The sequence below is a fragment of the Accipiter gentilis genome, chromosome 15 (genome assembly GCF_929443795.1).
Source record: "Accipiter gentilis chromosome 15, bAccGen1.1, whole genome shotgun sequence".
In the NCBI taxonomy this organism is placed as follows: Eukaryota; Metazoa; Chordata; class Aves; order Accipitriformes; family Accipitridae; genus Astur; species Astur gentilis.
Genome location: NC_064894.1, coordinates 31,660,821 through 31,680,921, shown reverse-complemented (window position 1 = coordinate 31,680,921; position 20,101 = coordinate 31,660,821). Strand labels below are relative to the sequence as shown.

General features: G+C 38.2%; 1 protein-coding gene across 6 annotated transcripts in view; it reads left to right on the top strand.

Moving 5' to 3' along the window:
- MAP4K3 (mitogen-activated protein kinase kinase kinase kinase 3) overlaps positions 1-20,101 on the top strand; it is an 86,085-nt gene that overhangs the window by 41,754 nt on the left and 24,230 nt on the right. For 4 of the 6 annotated variants that reach the window (XR_007508199.1, XM_049817847.1, XM_049817845.1 and 1 more), the window contains 7 exons: positions 8,624-8,685; positions 9,888-9,926; positions 10,222-10,275; positions 14,001-14,043; positions 15,064-15,226; positions 16,091-16,200; positions 18,036-18,077. Coding sequence is in view for 5 of the 6 variants with exons in the window: in XM_049817847.1 (XP_049673804.1) it covers positions 8,624-8,685; positions 9,888-9,926; positions 10,222-10,275; positions 14,001-14,043; positions 15,064-15,226; positions 16,091-16,200; positions 18,036-18,077 (513 nt within the window). In the remaining variant the exon portion in view is untranslated. The remainder of the gene's footprint in view (positions 1-8,623; positions 8,686-9,887; positions 9,927-10,221; positions 10,276-14,000; positions 14,044-15,063; positions 15,227-16,090; positions 16,201-18,035; positions 18,078-20,101) is intronic. The other 2 variants (XM_049817848.1, XM_049817846.1) reach the window with 1 other exon arrangement.

Here is a 20,101-nt window from a genome sequence, read left to right as displayed (position 1 = left end):
GGAAGGAACTGCCTGTATTGCTTGATTATAAAAGTGTTTCACAAATTTTTTTGAGATCAGTACCTTAGAGTTCTCTGTATGAGGTGAGAACACCTCCATCCTGTGCAATTGCTCTGGTTTTGGTTTGGTTTGCTTTTGGTTTCATCTTTTCAGTTTAACACTCTTTAAAATCTATCTTTTTCAGGTTATGTTCAGTGTTGTCTCATATCTTGCTAGCCTAGTATCTGTGGGTCTAAGAGATGAATAAACACGTCTCCTAACTGGACTGTCCTTTCCCATCCTTCTTTTGTCCCATGCTGTTCAATACACTCTTTAAAAATGATTACTATGATAAAGCTTATAAAGTGCTATTGGTGTCACAATCATGAGAGGGTTTTTTAAGTCAATCGACAGCACTTTCTGTGTTTCACTGCTTTCTTCACAACCTCCTGTGCTCATTGTGAATGATAGAGGAGAATTCTGATTTGGTGGTAATGCTTTGCCCATTTGTGAGATTTTTCCAGTAAGACCGAATCTTTCTGGAAATTGGAAGAAATATTTAGTAGTTGGTTCATTCTTCTTTTGTGTACTGGGACATACTAATCGGACTTCCTCTTTCTGTCTCTTGCCTTCCCCCGCTCTGCCCTTCTTTTTTTGACAATATTGGCTTCAGATATGTTTAGTGAGAAAAATACCTTATAAGCAACAACTCTTCTGCAGAGCTATGCATCTCTAAGATCCTACAAAAAAACCCCAAACAAACAAAAAAAACCCCTAAACCACCAAAACCCATAAATTGGGGTGTATTTTGAGCAGCGTGAGTCATAAAAGGTATACAGTCGAGGTTGAAAACAAATTTGGGGAGTGAGAGTATTTTTACATATCACCTAGCATTTTGCACACCTGGATTGATCATATCCATATGTGTATGCAGTCACCATGTGCATTATCTATTAAAAATTTGACACCTACGATGTGGTTACCATTAAAAATCATTGCTCTCCTTTTCCTCTTCCCCGTCTCTCCGCCTCTGTGTTCCTGCAACAGCTACCTGGATGTGCCAGAAGAATGGAAAAATTCAGTACAGGTCTCGTTTGCAGGGAAAATTCAGTGTCCAGACCCCAGTATCCCTTCATGCAAATGGCAGATAGACAAGGACAAGATAGTACTTCTCTTTGATCTTCTACAGATATACGCCTTTGATTCATACCTAAATAAGTTACAATATTTTGCGCTAGGTGCAAGGCTCTTCTCTTTAGTCAGGGTAGATCTTTTTTACTTTTTCTGCAACTAGACAGCAAGGTTTTTGGGAACTTACTTGGGTACCTTCCATCGTTTGATTTTCTTGCACATGCTCCTTCTTGTCATTTCAAGTGCCTCATGTTCCTATTCTGGTTATTGCACTGTGTTTTGGCAGCTGTTTTCTGACAACCTCCTTTGCCTCAGGAGCAGCAGAGGTATGCTGGACTCTAAAAAAAAGTCTTATCTTATGTGCATATTAGACTTTACATAGGGTAGACCTCAAACAAATGCTTCTTTCATATTTTTCACTGTCTTTCTGTGCACTTTAAAAGCAGTTGTTTGGATACAGAGCTGAGCATTGCATCTGCAGTGAGCTCAGTTTAAATCAAAGTAATCGTCTCTAAAAAAATGTATACCTTTTGTTCTAGAACAATTTTTAAGTTTTATGCTATTGATCCTGGGAGAAGCACCTGAAAATCCAATGGCTAACTAAATGTATGACTGTTTATCTTGTATTGCGGCAGCCACCATGATGACAGTCTCAGGAATCTACATGAGTTGGCATAGTAGGACCAAACTTCCATCAGTTGAAATGTTTTTGCTATAATTAAGCATATGTTCAGAAGTAGTCTCAAGTATATGACATCCTGGAAAATGAAGATATGAGGAAAACCATGCAACTTCTTTCAGGTTATTATTTTTCCCACCAGATCAGTTCCCTGTTTGGGTTCCCTGTGTGGCATTGCAAATGGCTGTGTCAGCGTGGTGGAGGGAGGTACAAGGGGTAAAAAGAAGCCAGTAGTAAGGGCTGTTAAACCCAGCTCCTGCAGAGCTATTGCTGTATGTGTAACTGTATCCACCTCTTGGAGGTACCTGTTGTACTTTGAGTGGTGGGGTCTGTCAAGGGGAATCTGAGAATTTGTCCTCTGGTCCCAGAAGCCCCATTTCTCAGAAACAGAGCTTACTGCTGTTCTGATTCAAAACAAAAGGTCATGTTGAGCAAATAAAAATATTTTTATTCAGGTTATCCTGATCTGCAATGAAATATTGTGGCAAAAAAAATCTTTCTTCCCCTTCATAGTGAGCTGGAAAATAATTCCAGTTCATATACCGTAGACTGAGCTGCATATCTTATTAAGTTATAAATACCATCAGTGAATCCCCTCCCAAAAAGATGAGGTGGGAAGGAACCCCTGGAGATCTCTAGCCTACTCCTGCTTAAAACAGGGGCAGCTTCCAAGCTAGATCCAGAGATTACTTTGGGCTTGTCCAGTTGAAGTTTGAATCCATCTCAAGGTGGAGACAACGGAGCATCTCTAGGCCCTGTCCCTGTTGCACTGCTCCCATGGGGAGGAGTTGGTTCCTTGTGTCCATGGTTTGCATTGCTGGCATTTGTGCCTATTGCCTCTTGTTCTTTCAGTGTGCACCTGAGAAGAGTCTAGCTCTGTCTTCTCTGTAACACTGTGTGGGATAGATGAAGGTAGCAGTTAATTTCTCCGGGCTACAAAGGGTCTGTTCTTTCAGCATTCCCTATTGTGTCATTTACTCTGTCACTTGAACAATCACAGCGGCCTTCTGCTGGCTCCCCTACAACCTGTCAATGTCTTTGTCCTGGGAAGCCCAGAACTGGACACCACATGCAGATGTGGCCTTCCAAGTGCCAAACAGAGGGGGTAGCCCCCTCTGGCTTCACTGTGGTTGGCCAGCTATACCGCAAGTGTGTGCTGCTGATGTGTAGTCCCTTCCCTGTCTGCTGGGACCTCCAAGCCCTTTTCTGCAGAGTTGTCCGTCCTGCCCCTGGCTAGCTTGTCCTCAGCCGCCTCTTGTCTATGCGGTTGGTCTGTCCTAGCTGCAGGATTTTTCAGTTGGCTTTGTTAAACCCTGTGGGGCTTTGTTGCGTACTCTTCCAGCTTGTTGAGGTTCCTCTGACTAGCAGCCCACTTTTTTTGTTGTTGTTTTGTTTGTCTGTTAGATGTTAGAGAGTGGTCTCATAATAAGGTAGGTCAGCTACCTGAGCACCTTAGATGCCTTCTGCTTGGTCCTAGTCTGCATCATACCAATTTGTAACCCTATAGCTAGTGATTTTTTATTTTTCTTTGTGTTAGGGGTAAAATTAAATGTTTCTGCATTGGACTTTAACTTAGTCTGGAGTATTCAACACACAGTGGAAAGCGTTGAGTTCTACAGTTTTAGAAAGTGACAGAGTTGAACAGAACTTGGATTTGATATCTCAGGTTCCAACCTACATTTATTTTCTGTTGTTATGAACTTAGCGTTCATTTTAGACTTCTTTTAGCAAAGAATTCAGCAAGAGGTTTGCAGTTACCGTGCAGTCTGCACTGTTGTATTTGCTAGATGCATCTATATATTTGGTCCTATTTAAATAACTTGGCCATGGTTGGGTTTTGTTTTGGCTTATAAATATATTCTGTGTTTAATAATTTGTAATAGATTTTGGTAATAATTTTAGGAATGCAATGTTCCAGCATGTCAATTCTATGTTAGTTAATTACTTGTGGCAGAAAAACTAGAATATTGGTAGGGAAAGATTGAATTCAAGAGATCAACATAGATAATAGAGAACTTCGCCCAGAAGCCTTTTTCTTTGTACACGTGCATACATATCCTTTTCCTTTGTTACAAACCATGAAGACTCCTATCCTACTTACTTGCAATATCTTTTTAGAGTTAGTTAGCTATCAATGCTGAATTTCAGAGAGAGTCTACATAATTTGTTCCATTTTAGGGGACGAATGATACATGGTCCTTAAGATCAGAAGAATATAAGTGGAAATGGGGGGAAAAGTGCCTAAGGGTTTGGGATGTGGGTTTTCCTTTCTTTTTCTTCCCAGTATGTTTTGGGTATTTTCTGCCTCGGCAAAAGTAATTGAGAAAATGAGATGCTAGCAACTTTATTGGTAGGAGGGAGTTTAAAAATGCTGTGTACAATTGCCTGTTGTGTCGAAGCCTTACTGTAGCTAGCTAGGGTAGTGATGTTCCATTATACATGTATGAAATAGTGCTGTTTGTACCAAGTGGACACTCATAGACAAAATGCACAAAAAACTGAAATACGATGGAAAAGGCAGGTGAACAGTGGTTGTGTAGCAGTAATGCACAGTAAAACCTCAGTTAGTTGCCAGGGAAGAATTATATTTAGCATGTTTAAGAAAATATACATATAACTTGGTATTTCTGATGTGCTAAGCTATCCAAAGAAATTCAAGAATGTACTTTTTAAATAAAGGCATTAAAAGTATAGCATATGCTTTAGGTAATATTAGGCTCTTTTTAAAATTAACATCCTCTGTTATGAAGCAATGTGGTAAGAATTGCTTAATGATTTTACTGACAAATAGAGATGTGTATGTGCAGCCTTGTTTGATATGTTAGTAGTCCAGAGGTGACTTGTGGTCTTTGAAATTCAGAGTTACTTCCCCAGCACTTTGTGGATTTAAAGTCTTTAATTTTGTCATTTCAGATGATCTTGTTTCTCACTAGATTTCAGGAACAGCAAATGTAGGAAGTAACTGTGAATTGCTGGTTCACTGTATATATTCAGTTTTGTTTTTTGAAGGACTGAACATCTAAAAATAGTTTTCCAGTACAGCTCAGCCCTACAGAACAAATTAGGAACATAAGACTGTCAAAGTTACAGTAACAATTAATCAATCATGAAATTCTGCAGAAAATAAATAGCAGTTCTTGAAATTTAAACCGGTGAAGGTATTGTACATTTGATCATTCTTGCAGAATTTGTTTCATAGCATGGCCTTACCACCAAATTTGTCTTTGCTTTGAGGAAATCTTTATGCTATTTTTAGTCATTGATTACTTCGCACATGTGATTTATCTGAAGGTGAGATTTGTCTTTGTGCATGACTTCTTCATTTAATATTATCCAGGCTGTTGAGAAGACCTGATAGCTATTCCCTGTATTACCTTTTTTCCAAAGCGATCATTGCCAGCAAATAGCACTCTGTTTTGTGCACAGTTGTGGTGGTTCAGGAATGGTTTGTTGGTAACCTGAGGCTGAGTGCAGAATAATCTGGGGTTGCATCTTTAATTCAACACCAAGATCATTGACCTCTTCTTATTCCTACTGGCTGTAGATCTCAATATTCTCTTGGAAAATATCTGTCTAGTCACTCAGATTTATTCTCTGTTAATGTTGCCTGATCTAAAAAGAATTTTAATTAACTAATCGGCATTGTATGTATGTTAAATGAAAATACTAATGTAGATTCATAAAGTTGTTGGGTTACTTTAGGGATGCAGGAGAGGTAGCAGCTTTTATTAAGCAAATTGCTGCATTTAGTAATTAATGTTAATCAGTTCTTCCCAGTGGGAATCCATATACTGATAAGATTTCTGTTTTGTTAAACAATACCTTTATGTTTGGCTTTAAAAAAATCTGGTTATACTGGTTGTTCTGATAAAGCATAACAGCTCACTGGAGGCTTTACAGGACACATGCAATATTTACTGATGATTTTGTATCAAATACGTAGCTAGAAGGTTTATATAACTTCTGGATATATTTGGCATAGATGGTACAAGAAAAAATGTATTGCACTTTTTAAAAGCTCTCTAGCACTCAGTATTTATCTGTCAAGATTATAAAAGAAGGGATTTCCCTAGCAATGGATTACTTCACCCCACATTTGGAGTGAAAACCAGCAATATTTAAAGGGCTTAGAAGAACACTAACAAGCTAGTTAAGGCAAAAAAATATACATATCCAATTAGAATCATAGTCAAATAAATGCTAATTAGCTGCACAATACTAAACTGAATCAAAGCAAAGCTTTTGTCCTTTTAAAGTATTTAAACATAAGTAATTTTAGCAGATGTCATTTTTCATAAAGAAAATGCCGGTGAGGCTTTAAAAGCCTGATGACAGATGAAGGCTCCTTATGTGTTAGGGGGGTTTGCTTATTTTCTTTTACCAATTTTCCTGTCATTGCTGTACTCTCTATATATATAACTCTACATTGCTCAGTGTGTAAATTAAAATGGACAGATGTTTTGGCTCTGCCCAGCATAAGATCTTTGTTTCCCACTTTTGAGTAATATGATTTTGCAACATGCAGACAAAATGCTTGTCACTTCAAGGTGAAAATCTCAGATTTCATTATACTGATCTGGAGTTATTTTTCTCAACAGCCTCCCAGTCTTTGTTCTGGCATCTTCTTACATAGACTCACACAACCTGTTTAACCTCCTTGTTTGTGAGTCTGGTGACATCTTATGTTTCCAGTCTTGTTATTTTCTGCACTAGAGTCTGAATCTTCAAAATACCTGTGCTTACATGTGGAAGTTTTTGAGATTGCATAGAAGTAGTATAAGTACTCAGAGTAAAGCAAGTTTAATCTGTGTTTCTTTGTGGTGGATTCGAGTGCATCAACTGGTGGTGAGGACCAGCAGAAGGGAATTGCCTGGATAAGGTGACAGATATTGGGAGTGATGAAGAGACTGAAATTGCCAAGGGCCTAGGATGGCCTTTCCTGAGGGAAGGAGAAGGAGTCAGAGGAGTTGAGATTGGGGCATAGGAGGAGGATAAAACTGTGAAGAAGGAAGATAAGGATAGCGGAAGGGATCAAAGATACCCACAACTGAGGCCTGACCCCTTCCACCTGCTACCTTCCCGACCCTGGGACACATTCCTGGAGGGAAACAAGCCTTCCTTCCTGCCGGCACAGCCACTTGCGCCCTTCTTTCCTGCCACCTAACTTTCTAGCTCCACTGAAAGATGTCTAGGGGGAAAGTCAGGTGGCCCTTGTGAGTCAGTTCCATAGAAGGGGATGGGATTTGGTGGTTTGGGGGTTTCTTAGTTTAATTCTAGAAGGAAGATGTGTAACAAATAAGTTTGGTATGAAGATTGAAAAGTCAGTCTCTCTGTGGTTCAGTAAATGCCAGCATCAGACTTGCCTCTGCATTTTTATTCAACCCTCTGATCTATGCGTTCTTTCATATCAAGTAGTTATCAGTTACATACTGCTTTTTCCACAGCATCTCACTTGTTTTGGGAAAATATGGAAAGTCACTGAAGCAATCAAAAGCTACTGACAGCTGTGGTAGAAACACCTATGTGGAAACTACTACTTAGCTTTACAGAGCAGAACTGAGGGTGCAGTAGACAACCTGGAACTCCTCACTGAGCAGAAAACAATATGCATAGCTTTGTATTAAAGTGATTGCCCTTCAGTCTGGAACTGAAAGCTGCAGTGGCTTCTACTTCATCAGCTAGGAGTACTGGCAAATGTAGTGTGAGACTTTTCCTCTGATTTTCAAAAATACCCTTTTGAGAGGTCAGCCCCATGAGGAGTTGTTGTCTAATCCAAGCTTATTGCTCTTATAGCTTGGGTATTTGGGCATCTTTCTGAAGGATGGCATGCTTCTGATACGAGTTGCAGCTGAAAGGCCTGTTTGACAGAATATGTTGGGAGACCTTTAAAATGTTTCCTGGAAAGGAGCGATGGAGCTCCATTTATCATTACCTTAAGTGATCAATAACTCATTTCTCCTGGTGAATACACTCAGCATTTTGGGAGCAAATTTATGTTCAGATTTTTCTTGCTGTGATCCACCTGAATTAAAAAATACCCTGTAATTATAGCAGTGTCCTCCTGGCAGATGCAGATTTGATGGTGTTTCAACGTGGTATTGCCATTAATGCATTAAATTTGTATGTCATACAGTGTCTGTTGAATAATAGTGTTGGAGGCCTGTTGCCACTTCTTTTTCTAAGTAGCCCATGCTCCATGATTGCTTGAGTGCTTGACTTTGCTGTTAATGCTGTATTTTTTTATACAAAAGGTGATCTTAAAGTGTACATGAGAACATACATAGTTATCCTTAAAATATGTATTGCTATAACCAGAGCTATAAAAACACTTTAACTGTCCTCTTGCCTTATTTCTTTAACATCCCCATGTGCTAGAGGCATTTCAGACTCCCTGCCAGAGCTACTCTCCATCTGAAATGAATACTACAGTGTGCCAGTGACGGATGCTGGGTTCTGTATGGGGTCTGGCAGATCATTAAGTCCTTTTTTTTTTTTCTTTTTCTTTTTCTTCTTTCTTTCTTCTTTTTTTTTTGATTATTATATTATTTTTGCTGTTTTGTACCCTTTTCTGCAGCTGACTTGAGTAAAGCATGTGTGTGTCCAAGGAAGGCGCTATGGTCAGAGTTTTAAAAGGAATTAGAGATGCAGCAAACTGTCAGAGAGGAGATTTTGGGGTGTGATGGGCCTGAGAGTGGTGTGAGGAGTCAGGAAGGGCAGAGGAATGAGCTCGTTTGGTAGCTCAGGTGTGGCAGGGGGGATAACAGCAGAATGACACAGGGTATGTGTTTGATGCTTACCTGTACATCTTAACGATCCGTTCTCTTGTATTTGTAGGATCTACAGCTAGAAGAATATGGTCATGGTCCTCAGTGTGGCTACTTCTTGGGTGCAAATAAGTGAGTAAGCAACAGCGTTTTGTGTCTTTAATTCAAGACCTTTAATATAAAAATCACAAATTAGCCGAAATGGATGTAGTAAAATGTCAAGCTTGTTTATATCGGCTACAATTCCAAAATCACTCTTTATTGCTAAAATAATAGTAATTTCAATGGCACAGAATTACAGCACTTTTCAGTATTTGAGGCTGTGTTGACCATATGGTCTCTATGGTGCTGTAAGCCTCCTTTTAAGAGCCATTATATTGGTCTGCTTGTTAATAAAATGTTGTGCATGATAGGTCCCACAGAGCACAATTTTACCCCATCTAGGAACTACCAGTGCTGCTCTTTGACATTGCTTTATGCCCTTCTTCATGTTGTAGGGCACTAGGAACATTCAGTTATGGATGCTTTAAAAAATAAAACTTACCTGTCTCAGCAAAGTCTTTAACTTCATGTTCATACATTTAATAATTTTGTTATATTAATCATATGAAATAGTTTTCCATGTAATTCTTCCTTTCCACCCAATTTCCTAATTACATTTATGCATGTCAGAATTGGGATGCCTAGCTTTACTTTGCTAAATTAAATGGCATTAAAAAAAAATGCAGAAAATCTAAGCATAGAACATGATATCTTTCACGCAATCTCTTACTTGGGGCAAATACCAATACTGATATCTTCTGAAATCCTGTTGTTTTTATCCCTGTGTTTTGCCTGCTATTCCTCCCTGGCTGTGTTTTCAGACAAAGACACAAAAATGAAGAAATTCAGAATGTTACAAAAATTAACTAGGGTAGAATGAATATATTCCAACAATAGTTTAATCCTCTTGTTAGTCTGATTTTTATTTTTTATAATTATGATTTACTTGGATAGTGTGGATTTGTTTTAAATTGGATCAAGCTAAGACAGTCCTTGTTTTACAGTGCCAGGAACAAGGGCCACTGCACTTAATAGCACTACATTAATAAATGCATATGAAAGTGTGTTGTGTAAAAATAAATAATAATTTAAAAAAATAATGTGTATGTATATATAAAATGCAGCTATGTTCATTTGTATGTGGATGTTCAATGTATGTTCTGAAAGCCAGCTGAAATAACATGCTTTTGATTAATTACTGATAGAATCATAGGAGCATTTGCCCTGGCTTTTGATAACTAAGTTTGTGTGCCACAATTAAACTGTGTTCTTATTCTTATTTAATGCTGAAGGAGTCTCTTAAAATCAGTTGAAGAAGAACTGCATCAGCGGTAATTTTATTCTCTTTTTTTTTTTTTACCCCTCTTATGTGTTTCAAAATCATTTGTGCGTTGATTTCTTATGTCTGTCACGACTAGTTCTTGTTTGTACCTGTAGCTGCTGAGAGGATATGGGAGAGGCTTAGTTGTCTGGATTGCAGCTGTGCTTTAGAGAAGAATAATAATGATAAAAAGCTAAAAGACAGTAAATTTCTGTTAGAGAGCCCTTGAGCTGAAATTTTTTTCACATAGCCAAGGTAATTTTAATACAACTCACTCAGCCATAGTACCTTGTTCATTTTCTTAGGGGTCATGTGGCACATTTAGAAGATGATGATGATGCAGACGATGATGCTAAACAGTAAGTCCTTTCTTCTTGTAAAAATAAATAAATATATAGAAAAGCTGATTCTTGAATAGATGAAAATTTTTTAAAAAGTTGAATCATGTTCTATCCCTAATAGTTCAGTATTAGTCTTCTTCTATAGCATTTTTAAAGATAGGCATTTGATGTTGTTCCTAGATTCCATCACTAGAAGTTTTCTTATTGTGCTGATAAGCTTGTGATAAATTAGGGGGGAAAAAAATATCTTGTTTCTTGCTTGATGCCGTTGTCCTTTTATCTTCTATTATTGAACAAAATCTTGGCATAGTTACATTAAGCCAGTAATTTCTGTCCCCAGTCTTGGTGTCTTCTTTAGAACTGATGAATGTATATTAAATAAGCTCATTAAAAATACATAAATATATATATATAATTATCTTCTCTAGATGATTGAGTTTATTCTGTCCACATTCTTAGCTAGGAGGATACTTGTATGGATACTTGATTTTGGAATAGAACTGGCTCCCTTACCACAGAGAGAGCAAGGTTATGTGACTGCAAAAGCAGTATCAACAGGCATGTGTTAAATTAATTATGCTCATATTAAATTCCACTGATATAAGTATTCTTGGGCTCTTTTTGATTGACAGATGAGAACTGAAACAATTTAAAATGCACACCAGTATGTGGAAATTTACATTCCTAAATAAATCTGATGTAAAGACCGAAAAGAAAGATGGCATTGAGACAGCATTCTTGTTTACTTACTGTTAATGGATAATTTTGAAAGCTGTTTCTTCATACCAGAAACCTGTAAAACGTGTTATCTATTGCATCTATATCTTTACAGAGAACCAAAATATGTCTGTCTCTCTTTTCTTGAGTTATTTTACTGTTGTTCTTTTATAACAAAGGCAGTGTTTTTTATTACTGTACTGAGCATGAAGAACAGCCCCCTTCAAGAAGGGTAAAGCTACTGATAGTGTCTGATGTCGGCTAGGTGAAAAATGTTGAACAATACAAGTTTAATGTCGATACATTAAACTTGCATTGTTTCATGATCAACTTCTCAAAACACAATTATGTTTGGTGTTTGAAACAAATGATATTTATAAAAGAAGAATTATTTTTAGTCAGTTTTTAGCAGGCTCTATTCCCTTGCTAATTCCTTAATAATGAAATATGAAGGATTTCTTAAGTGGTTGATTAAAGGCATGATTGATTACACAGTTCATCAATAATATGAAGCTCCTGTGTCTTGTCTTTGAGAGGAAGAGGTTGATAATGCCACTCATTGATTTGCTTCCCTACATTTGGATCAAGCTGAGAACCCACTTTGCTCATAGCTGGATAGACCTTGGTAATGGTAACTTGGGCTTCCTGGCCTGTAGGATGTAACAGTCCCCTATAACTCCATACTGCCAGCTCCACTCTCTTGGCCTTCAGTGAAGAGGCACTGGATATCTGCGCTGCTGCAAGCCAGCTCAGCTTGGTTCTTCCATCCATACTAATTTCTGGATGTTTTTTGTGTACAGCTCTGTTCATTTTTGCTTAATGTTTCTGCAACACACACCCACCCCTTGCTCTGCAGCCAGTATCATCAAATTCAGTAATGTTCCAGGGCTTGGAACCCCTTGATTCCTGCTCTCTTGAAGTGCTTGCACTGATTTCATTGTCCAGTGCTTTGAGATCCTTATTCCTTCCACAAGCTCCATCAGAACTTTTAGACAGCATTGGCTTCAGCTGCTTCTGTCGCTGTTGTATTTCTGTGGGTTTTCTTTTTCAGGTCAAGCAAGAAAGAACCTGATAGCTTCCAGAGAGGTTCCAGTTCATCTGACCCTAAGGACCGTCACCAGTGGCCTTCCAAAGAAGTCCTGGTGTTTTTTTGCTTCTTTCCGTATTTCATCCTAGGTACTCTTGCCGTACAGAGAGGGCCTGACAATTTCCTGAAAGCACAGGAGTAAGCCTTGAATGCCTCAACCTTGGATCAGACAGATTCTGCATCTGTGCCTTTCCTCTTGGTATCTCCTTGAGCCCAGAGCTCTGCTGCAATATGTTGGTTCATCAGCTCGGTCTCAGATATTTTTCTCTGGAGCCCACTGAAGATTCAAGGCTTTTGTTTGATTTTATATTCTGTGAGATGGAGCTGCAATTGAAGAGCACATGTGACACTGGTCACTTCTCCCTTCAGACCCAGAACAAAATAATGAAGCAGCTGTATGCTGTCCAGTCCAAACTGATGCCACTGCATGACTCTGAAGCTGGGTGATTCATAGCAGCAGAGAATCCACACACTTCAGGGAACAGTATAAAATTATCTCCATTTAATAATTTTTATTGTTTTGATATTTCTTTTTCTCATTGTGCAGCAAAGCTGATGATGCTTGAACTTCCTGGTTATGGAAGCTGGGAAAGCAGGAATTATTGGGGCACTGCCCTGCGTGATCAGCAGTGACAAATTGCACATAAACCTTGCTGTTGAAACCAGGGCACACAGTCCCTTGTATAAACATCTGTCACATTTATGCCAAATCATTGGCTTTGTTTTTTATGTTTGGCTGCCCAGTAACACTGTGATGGCTGTCTGAGATGCAGCGAAGAATATGAAAGAAAATACAAATGGAGCTTGGACACACATGACTGAGGACTTAAGCTTGGTCCCATGTCATGAAGAGAAGATAATCTCCACCACCGTAGCAGCTGAAGTGCACAACAGGGTAACCCATTCTTGGAAGTCCCCTTCCAGCTTCTCTGAAATAAAAGCAACTGATAATATGCCAGGACAGAAACTCTGAAAAGAATGAAGCAAAGCAGACAAGTTGTTGATCTGTAAACAAGCAAATAGATATCTTACTACTTGGATATTTTCCCAAAACTTTGGAACATAATTTAAAAATAAGGAAAATATTGTGCAAGAATGTCAAGTTTTCACAGCTGTTTTCCTAATTTATTTAATGAAAATAATTTTTCTGTTCCAAAAGATTAGGAAACAGAACAGTGTAAGAGTTTTTAGAAATATAAAGAATTCAGGAATTTAGGATTTTTTTTTTAAATGCAACATATTCTTTAAAACACAGAACCAGCAGAGGAAGAATGCTATTGATGCTTCAGACTTCTTGTTTGCTGCTGATATCGTGTACCGTTGAGCCAAGCCATTGAATTGTTCTTGTGTTACAAAGTTGTCTTTCCCAAGATTTCTGTGAAAAAAAGAAACTTATGGAAAAAAAACCCAAAACAAACAAAACAACCCAGACAGTAGGCTAGCTGTCCATTGCAGATGGATTTTGCTTTCATATGTAAGGCTTTCTCAAGAAGTCAGTAGTAAATTTCTCAAGGGATGGTGTTCATCAGTTCTCTTGTAACTCCCCTTTGCCCTGTATACCTACAGATGGCCCTTTAAAAAACACTCACTGATATCCTAAATCTTTTTCCTTTCAACAGAGTAAATACCAGGCCTGCTCTGCATCTCCCTACTTTTTTCTGCACAAGTATGTGCCTCTTCAATAAATCAGATCGTGTCACTTTGTGCTCTCTAGGGAGGATCTGTGATACTTGAGTTTTTGGGTAGTATCTGTGGTATGCACAGCAATAACAAAATGTTTGAAACTATTTGTGATGCAGTTATTTGATGTAATAGTGCTGTTGACAAGTTAATGGTGTTTATTTGTATGGCATTTATAAAATTCTGTATCCTCTTGAACACTGCAATACAAGGTTCAAAGAGCTACACTGGATAACAATCTGTTTTCTTTTCTTTATAGTGCTACTATGAAGCCTAAAGTGCCACCTCCTTTACCCCCAAAGGTAAGTGAGGGGGATTTTGTTGCCCAGAATAAAAGGGCACTTTAAATAAATGAATGCAGAAGTGTCTAAATTACTATACTGATGATTCTCTTACTTGTGTCATGACTTGAAGACTTGAATCAAGTTTTAAGTCAAGGGTATATCCAGGGGGTTGACCTGTACGTTTGTAGCCTTTAATTGCAAATCTGCATGAAGTCTTGCACTGTAGGGTGTTTGTCAGTGTGAAAGTGCTGTTTCTGACTAATTGCACTTCGAATACTTCAGAAGGAATAAATTGGGTAGTTAAAAAAATTTAGTTCTGCAAGTCATTTTTAATAAAGAGCTGCCAAATAAAGCATCTGCTTGCTAACTTTTGATGTCTGATTGCTCTTCAGAGGCATGCCTGAATCAGATTAGGTTTTGCATGCAGCCACTTGAAGAGTAAGTGAATCTTCTCACACTGAAGTTATCTTAATATGAGCAAAAAGCAAAAGAAAAAAAACCTTAGTTTTTTTTGTCTGACTGTCAGTTCCTCAGGCAAAAACTGCAGGTATGATTATTTACCCTCCTGCACTATCTATCTTTGCATAACTGAGAAGCGTTTTGCAAGCAGCATTTAGTGCAGCCAGTGTCTCAACTACATTGCTCTATGTGGTTACATCCCTGTTTGGGATTCTTTAAACAAAGTTCTGGCCATATCACTCAATGTTCCCTAGTTTCTACTTAAATGTCTGGTTTGGTTATCTGTAGTCATAAACAGTGACATTTTCACATGCCCAATAATTTAATGCATGACTTGAATATAATGATTTTGAATTCATCCTTTGTTGATAACAAGGTTTTCCTTATTGCTATGCATTTTCTTCTAGGTTTTTTTTGAAAGAAATTTGCATGGCAGAACAAGTTGCTTTACCAATTTACTTGTGAAAATTCCAGGATCCAAATACTGCACATGTTTTGGGTTTTTTCCTCATTGAGAAGTAGCATGGATGCTTTGAATCTTTTTTCATTATGTTTTTATTATTACTGTGTCTTTTTCAGCCTAAATCCATCTTTATCCCCCAAGAAACTCATCCTTCTGAAAATGATAATCAAGGGACAATCAAGAGATGCCCAACATCAGAGAGTCCAGCAAAATCTGCATCTCAGGTTCCACCCAGACCGCCACCTCCTCGGTTACCTCCACAGAAATCTAATGCTTTAGGTAATAAAAATGACACCAAGAAGTATACAAATATTTCCTAAATAATCTAATGTGATTTTATCTCTACATCCTCACCTGTGCACACATTAAAATGTACTGTGGTAATTTTTCTTTGGTGGGCAAGTAACAGAAAGTGCGTGAAAACCAAAATGCACGAAGAAAGCATGCTTAGACTCTTAAGAGAGTCAAATGTACCTTCTAGGAAAGTCACTGACACGATTCCTACTGATGCCATTGGTGACACAGTTGCTTTTTGAAGCACTAGGCTTATAATGTGGTGTAGCAGGATTGTCACAGGGTATAAAAAAAGTTTTCCTGTATATAGGTTTCAGATTCTGGCCCTGTGTGTCAAATGTTGTTATTTGATGCATCAAGAATAGAGTTTTGCTTTCAAAGTTTGCCTTTATATGTAGTGAACTGAGTTGGGTGGTATAGCAGGTAACTGTGTGTTTACTGTTTGCTCAGGCTGTTCCTTTTATGCTTTTGTTAAAGCCTCATGGTTTGAGAGTTGTCCTGGACTGGCTTGTTTTAAGCAAGCTTAATGTCTGACTCTTAATTGCTATCTTGCTAGGTCTGCCTTGCTACATATTTAGTACTGCAGTTGCAGATTTGACTGTAATGTTTAAGCATCCAGTGCTAAGAAGTGCCTCAAGGCTATTTATAAAGAATCAATAATTGAAGCATTAGCTGTAGCGAAGCTATTCTTTAGTATGTTAAATGCATTTTGCCTCATAACTGTGACTGCATCCCTTTCTATGCCCACATTAGATTTGTTATATTAATTACCTTCAAATTTGTTTTTAGGCTAGACTACTCTTTGAGTTGAAGGTAGAAGAATACATTTCTAAATATGAATCTTTCTAGGTAATGGAGTCACTTCTGTACAATTAAATGGTGAAAGAGAGGGATCACCACATCAACAGAATGAAGCTAGAGACACTAATTTTTCAAGGAAAGAAAAGAAGGAAATACTGGTAGGTATTTAAGCTTCTAGGTGTAGTTTTAAAGTTGTCTCAACTGTTTAACATGCTCAGTGAAGAGGAGCAGGCATGCTTTTCAGGAATTTTCATGGGTGGCATCTTGTTTACTTTGACTCAAAGCACAGTTTTGCTAGATCCTGTAGTTGTGATACAGTCTTAAGCTGAAGTTTGAGTCGGTATTTAATTTTCATTAGAAACTAACATAAATGTGGATATACAAGATTTACTTGCTTGTATTCACATGCTTGAGAGATGTAATGAGAACAAGATCCTGTGAGAGAGATGTAATGTGTTGAACTGAGCAATGACTATTTAAGCAAATGAGGAAATTAAGGAATGTGCTGCCACCTGATGGCTTGTTGGAGGATTTTGTTGGCCCTGGGAAAGGAGCTGAATCAGGGCTGTTCCCAAATGAGGTCCTCCTATTCCAGATGTAGGCATATGGGGGTTTTGGTGTTCATGGGGAAAAAAGGTGGAGAAATGTAGATTGAGGGTCCAGATATGTAAGCTGTTTGCCTGCTGGCCTCCAGAGCTCCGGGTTTCCAGGTCTAGCAGCTTGGGTTTAGTGTCAGACTTGAGCTATGTATATATTTATGTGAAGTTGCTCTCATGGAGAGAATGCAGTTTTACACCACATGTAATCAGATCCAGCTGTGAGCTGAGGAAAGGGAATATTCCTGCATCCCTTTCTCCTCTTCCAAGTGAGTTTTTCCATCAAAGCAGCAAAATGGCTTCTAGAGTGGTTACTCTATTACTATGATACAAAAGTGGGAATGTGAGATGGGAGAGAGTGGGAAATCTGTAGTTAGATCAGACTAAATGTAACATGAAACTGCACTCTTTAGAGACTTCTTCTAAGGATGAGGTTGGAAATGCTGTTCTTTTGAGAGAAGTGAAGAGGAAATAGAGTAGAAACCATTGTGTGTGTTTTTGTTTTGCTTTAAGGAAGTGCCAGTAATACTGGCAGTACTTTAGAAAGTATGATTTCCTGAACTGCTTTGAACTTGGCATTTGAAATTGTGTGTTTGAAGTTTCCTGTACTACCTGTGAAATGCATTTTGTTGGAAGCATGTTTTACTAGGAGAAATTGATACTGATACAGGGAAGTGGGTCTAGGACTGATTGATAGAGTTTAACACTGCTTGTAATATTGAACAATTGAGCAATTGCTGCAATATTGCTTAAACTTTGTATTGCTGGGTATGGCGTTCTTTCAGGCATCATTGTAATGTGAAAATGTTGCGCAATAGACTGTCCAGTTGAATTGCAGACGTTCAATGAGGAGATATTAGGGAACCATAGCAGAGGTTTTAATGAAAGAAAATTATACTGGTAATTTGTGGTGTGTGGTCACTAGAGACATGTAGTTAGCAAACTCGTACAGAATTAATGGAAGCATTGGTTGGAAGGGAGGTCTGTAGCCTAACATCATGCTTAAAAGTGGGACTGTAGCCAAAGCTTAGCCATGGCTTTCAGATCTAGTATATGAGATGCTGGACACAGCAGAGTGTCCCAGTAGGTGCCTAGTGCCTTCCATTTAGTGTACTGTAGAAATATACAACACAACTCTATTGTCTTAAAAAAAACCCACAAACCTAACTGCAGGGAGAGAGTTTTGTATCTATTTCTTATGTAGATAGAAATATTGGCTTTTTATTTTCTCCTAATATAATTATGCTCAATTATTTATCAAGTGCTTTTAACAGCATTCAAAAAAGTTTTTTTTAGACTTGTATTTTGGTTATCCTATAGTGTGGGGAGAGAATATGCATGTTCATGCATATGTGTGCATGTGAGTGTAAACATACTTTTAAACTTTTGTTTTCTAGAAACCAATTAGTAATGGCCTTCCTCCCACACCTAAAGTACACGTGAGTATTACTGAGTCATACAAATACATGTTGGAAGCAGGACAAGTCTTCTTACTAAAGCTGAGAGAGTACATTTTTTTGAATGTTTGTAGTATTTATTTTTTTTAAATATAAAAGTCACTATGTCTTGGAAATGTTAAGCCACAGGTATGGTATTTCAGAAATTGCTCTTGATTTTGTGCTCTTGAAGTAAATTTTGGAAGGTTTTTTGTTTGCTTGCTTCATTAAAAAGTGAATGAGAGTTCTGTGACTGATGTCACAGAAGTACTTTCAGTGTACTGAAGGTACTTGCTGATCTGAGGACCTAATGCCTCTCAGAAATTGCAGATACCTCGAAGTTTATACTATGCAGCTCTAAGTTTCAAAACTTCTGAAGATAGGATTCGTATATGCCTTAGGGCTGGAAATACTGTTAGATTATCTATGTGTACCTTCATAACATAAAGCAAAGTAGAATTTCATTGTAATACCTGCATGGACTTGTCACTGTGCTTTTAGCCAGCACTGTGATCTGAATAGCCAGTCTTTCCTTCTTGGTCGTTTGTTTCTGCCCTTACCGCTCTCCTGCTTGTGTGCTGGAGCATGCATTCATGTAGTTGAGCTGTGCACCAAATAGGGGATTCATCTGACTTTTAAACTAACCTTTTTGTTGCGCTAGTCCTAAGCCAGATCAGTTTCTCTTCTTTAGATAAGAAGATAAAATTGCTACAAGGGTGTGTAAATGCAAATGATACTGGTTTTTGCTTCCTATCCATTTTAGACAAGCAGGACAGGTTAAGGTAGATGTCATACTTCTGTTCCTTAGAACTGTAATCTCTTGCATAAATGCACAGGATTGTTTAGCTCTGAGTACTTGATGTGTTTAGCATCGTTTATTGAGGTCAATCCTGTTTTAATAAACTAAATGTATGGCCTAGGAGTGCGTACTTTAAACTAGCAGGTGACAGAAATTTGGAAGCACTCTTAGCATTCAAAAGAACTGAATCATCATGGGGAGGGGAAAATAAGATAGGTTTGGTGACTGGAATGAGAAAAAGAGTAGAAAATAAAATAGCTCAAAATGAAGTCATATGTGTTGAACTTTTGCCACAAATTTCAGGGACAGGCCATCAGGGAATGACTGTGAGTTGCTAATATAATGAAGCTGTAACAAGAGACTGACTAAAATAGGAAAACTTCTGAAGCTGATCAAATGAGTCTTTGGATATTGGACTGTTCTTTGCATGTTCATGCATCTTTGTAGTGCACTAATTCTCTGGTTCTGCTGGTTCTTAGGTTAGAAAGTCTTTCCCCTCTCTTCCCTTATCACACCCCACCTTTTATGTATAACAAACTTTCTAACCTTCCTGTTAATTGTTGAAGATCTGTTTGGCACTTCACATCTTCCTCTCTGCCTGCTGTCTCCATCAGTTGCCGAATAATGAAAATTTGGGTAAGGAAGGGTTTTTTTTTCCCAGGTCATTTGGATTACTGGACTTTTTACTTTTCTCTGTTGTGGAGCATGTTTTGCATCCTGACATCACCTGGGAGTTTTATTTAACAAACACCCTGCTACAGCAAGTAAAACTTTGACGATATTTCAATCTCTTATGTTCTTTTTCTGTGGGACATCATTGTTCTGATTCTTGTTTGTTAGGGGGTTTTTTGCTCTGTGGTTTTTAAGTATGCTGCCAAATGGTAAGAAGTGTTTTGTGTTCTCGCTGTCCTCTCACATAGTTAGATGTTCTGGGTCTCTGTTTAAAATGCATGGTTGCCTGTGACTCTAGAGATTTTGTTCAACTTTCTTAATAACGCAGTCTGGTAATGTGTTTTTCCCTGCAGCACAGGGAGACCTGTTAGATCCTACCAGTGAGGGAATGCCTTGCCTGCTGAAATTCCCCTGAGACTTAAATGCCTCCATGGCAGCAGTCAGATCAAGCAGCCTTGCTTCAACCTTTTATTTCATGTTTGTGGGGTTTTTTTCCCCCCACTAGCGACTCAGTTTAATAATTTGTCTGATTTTAAGCTGTATCCTTGAGATTCGT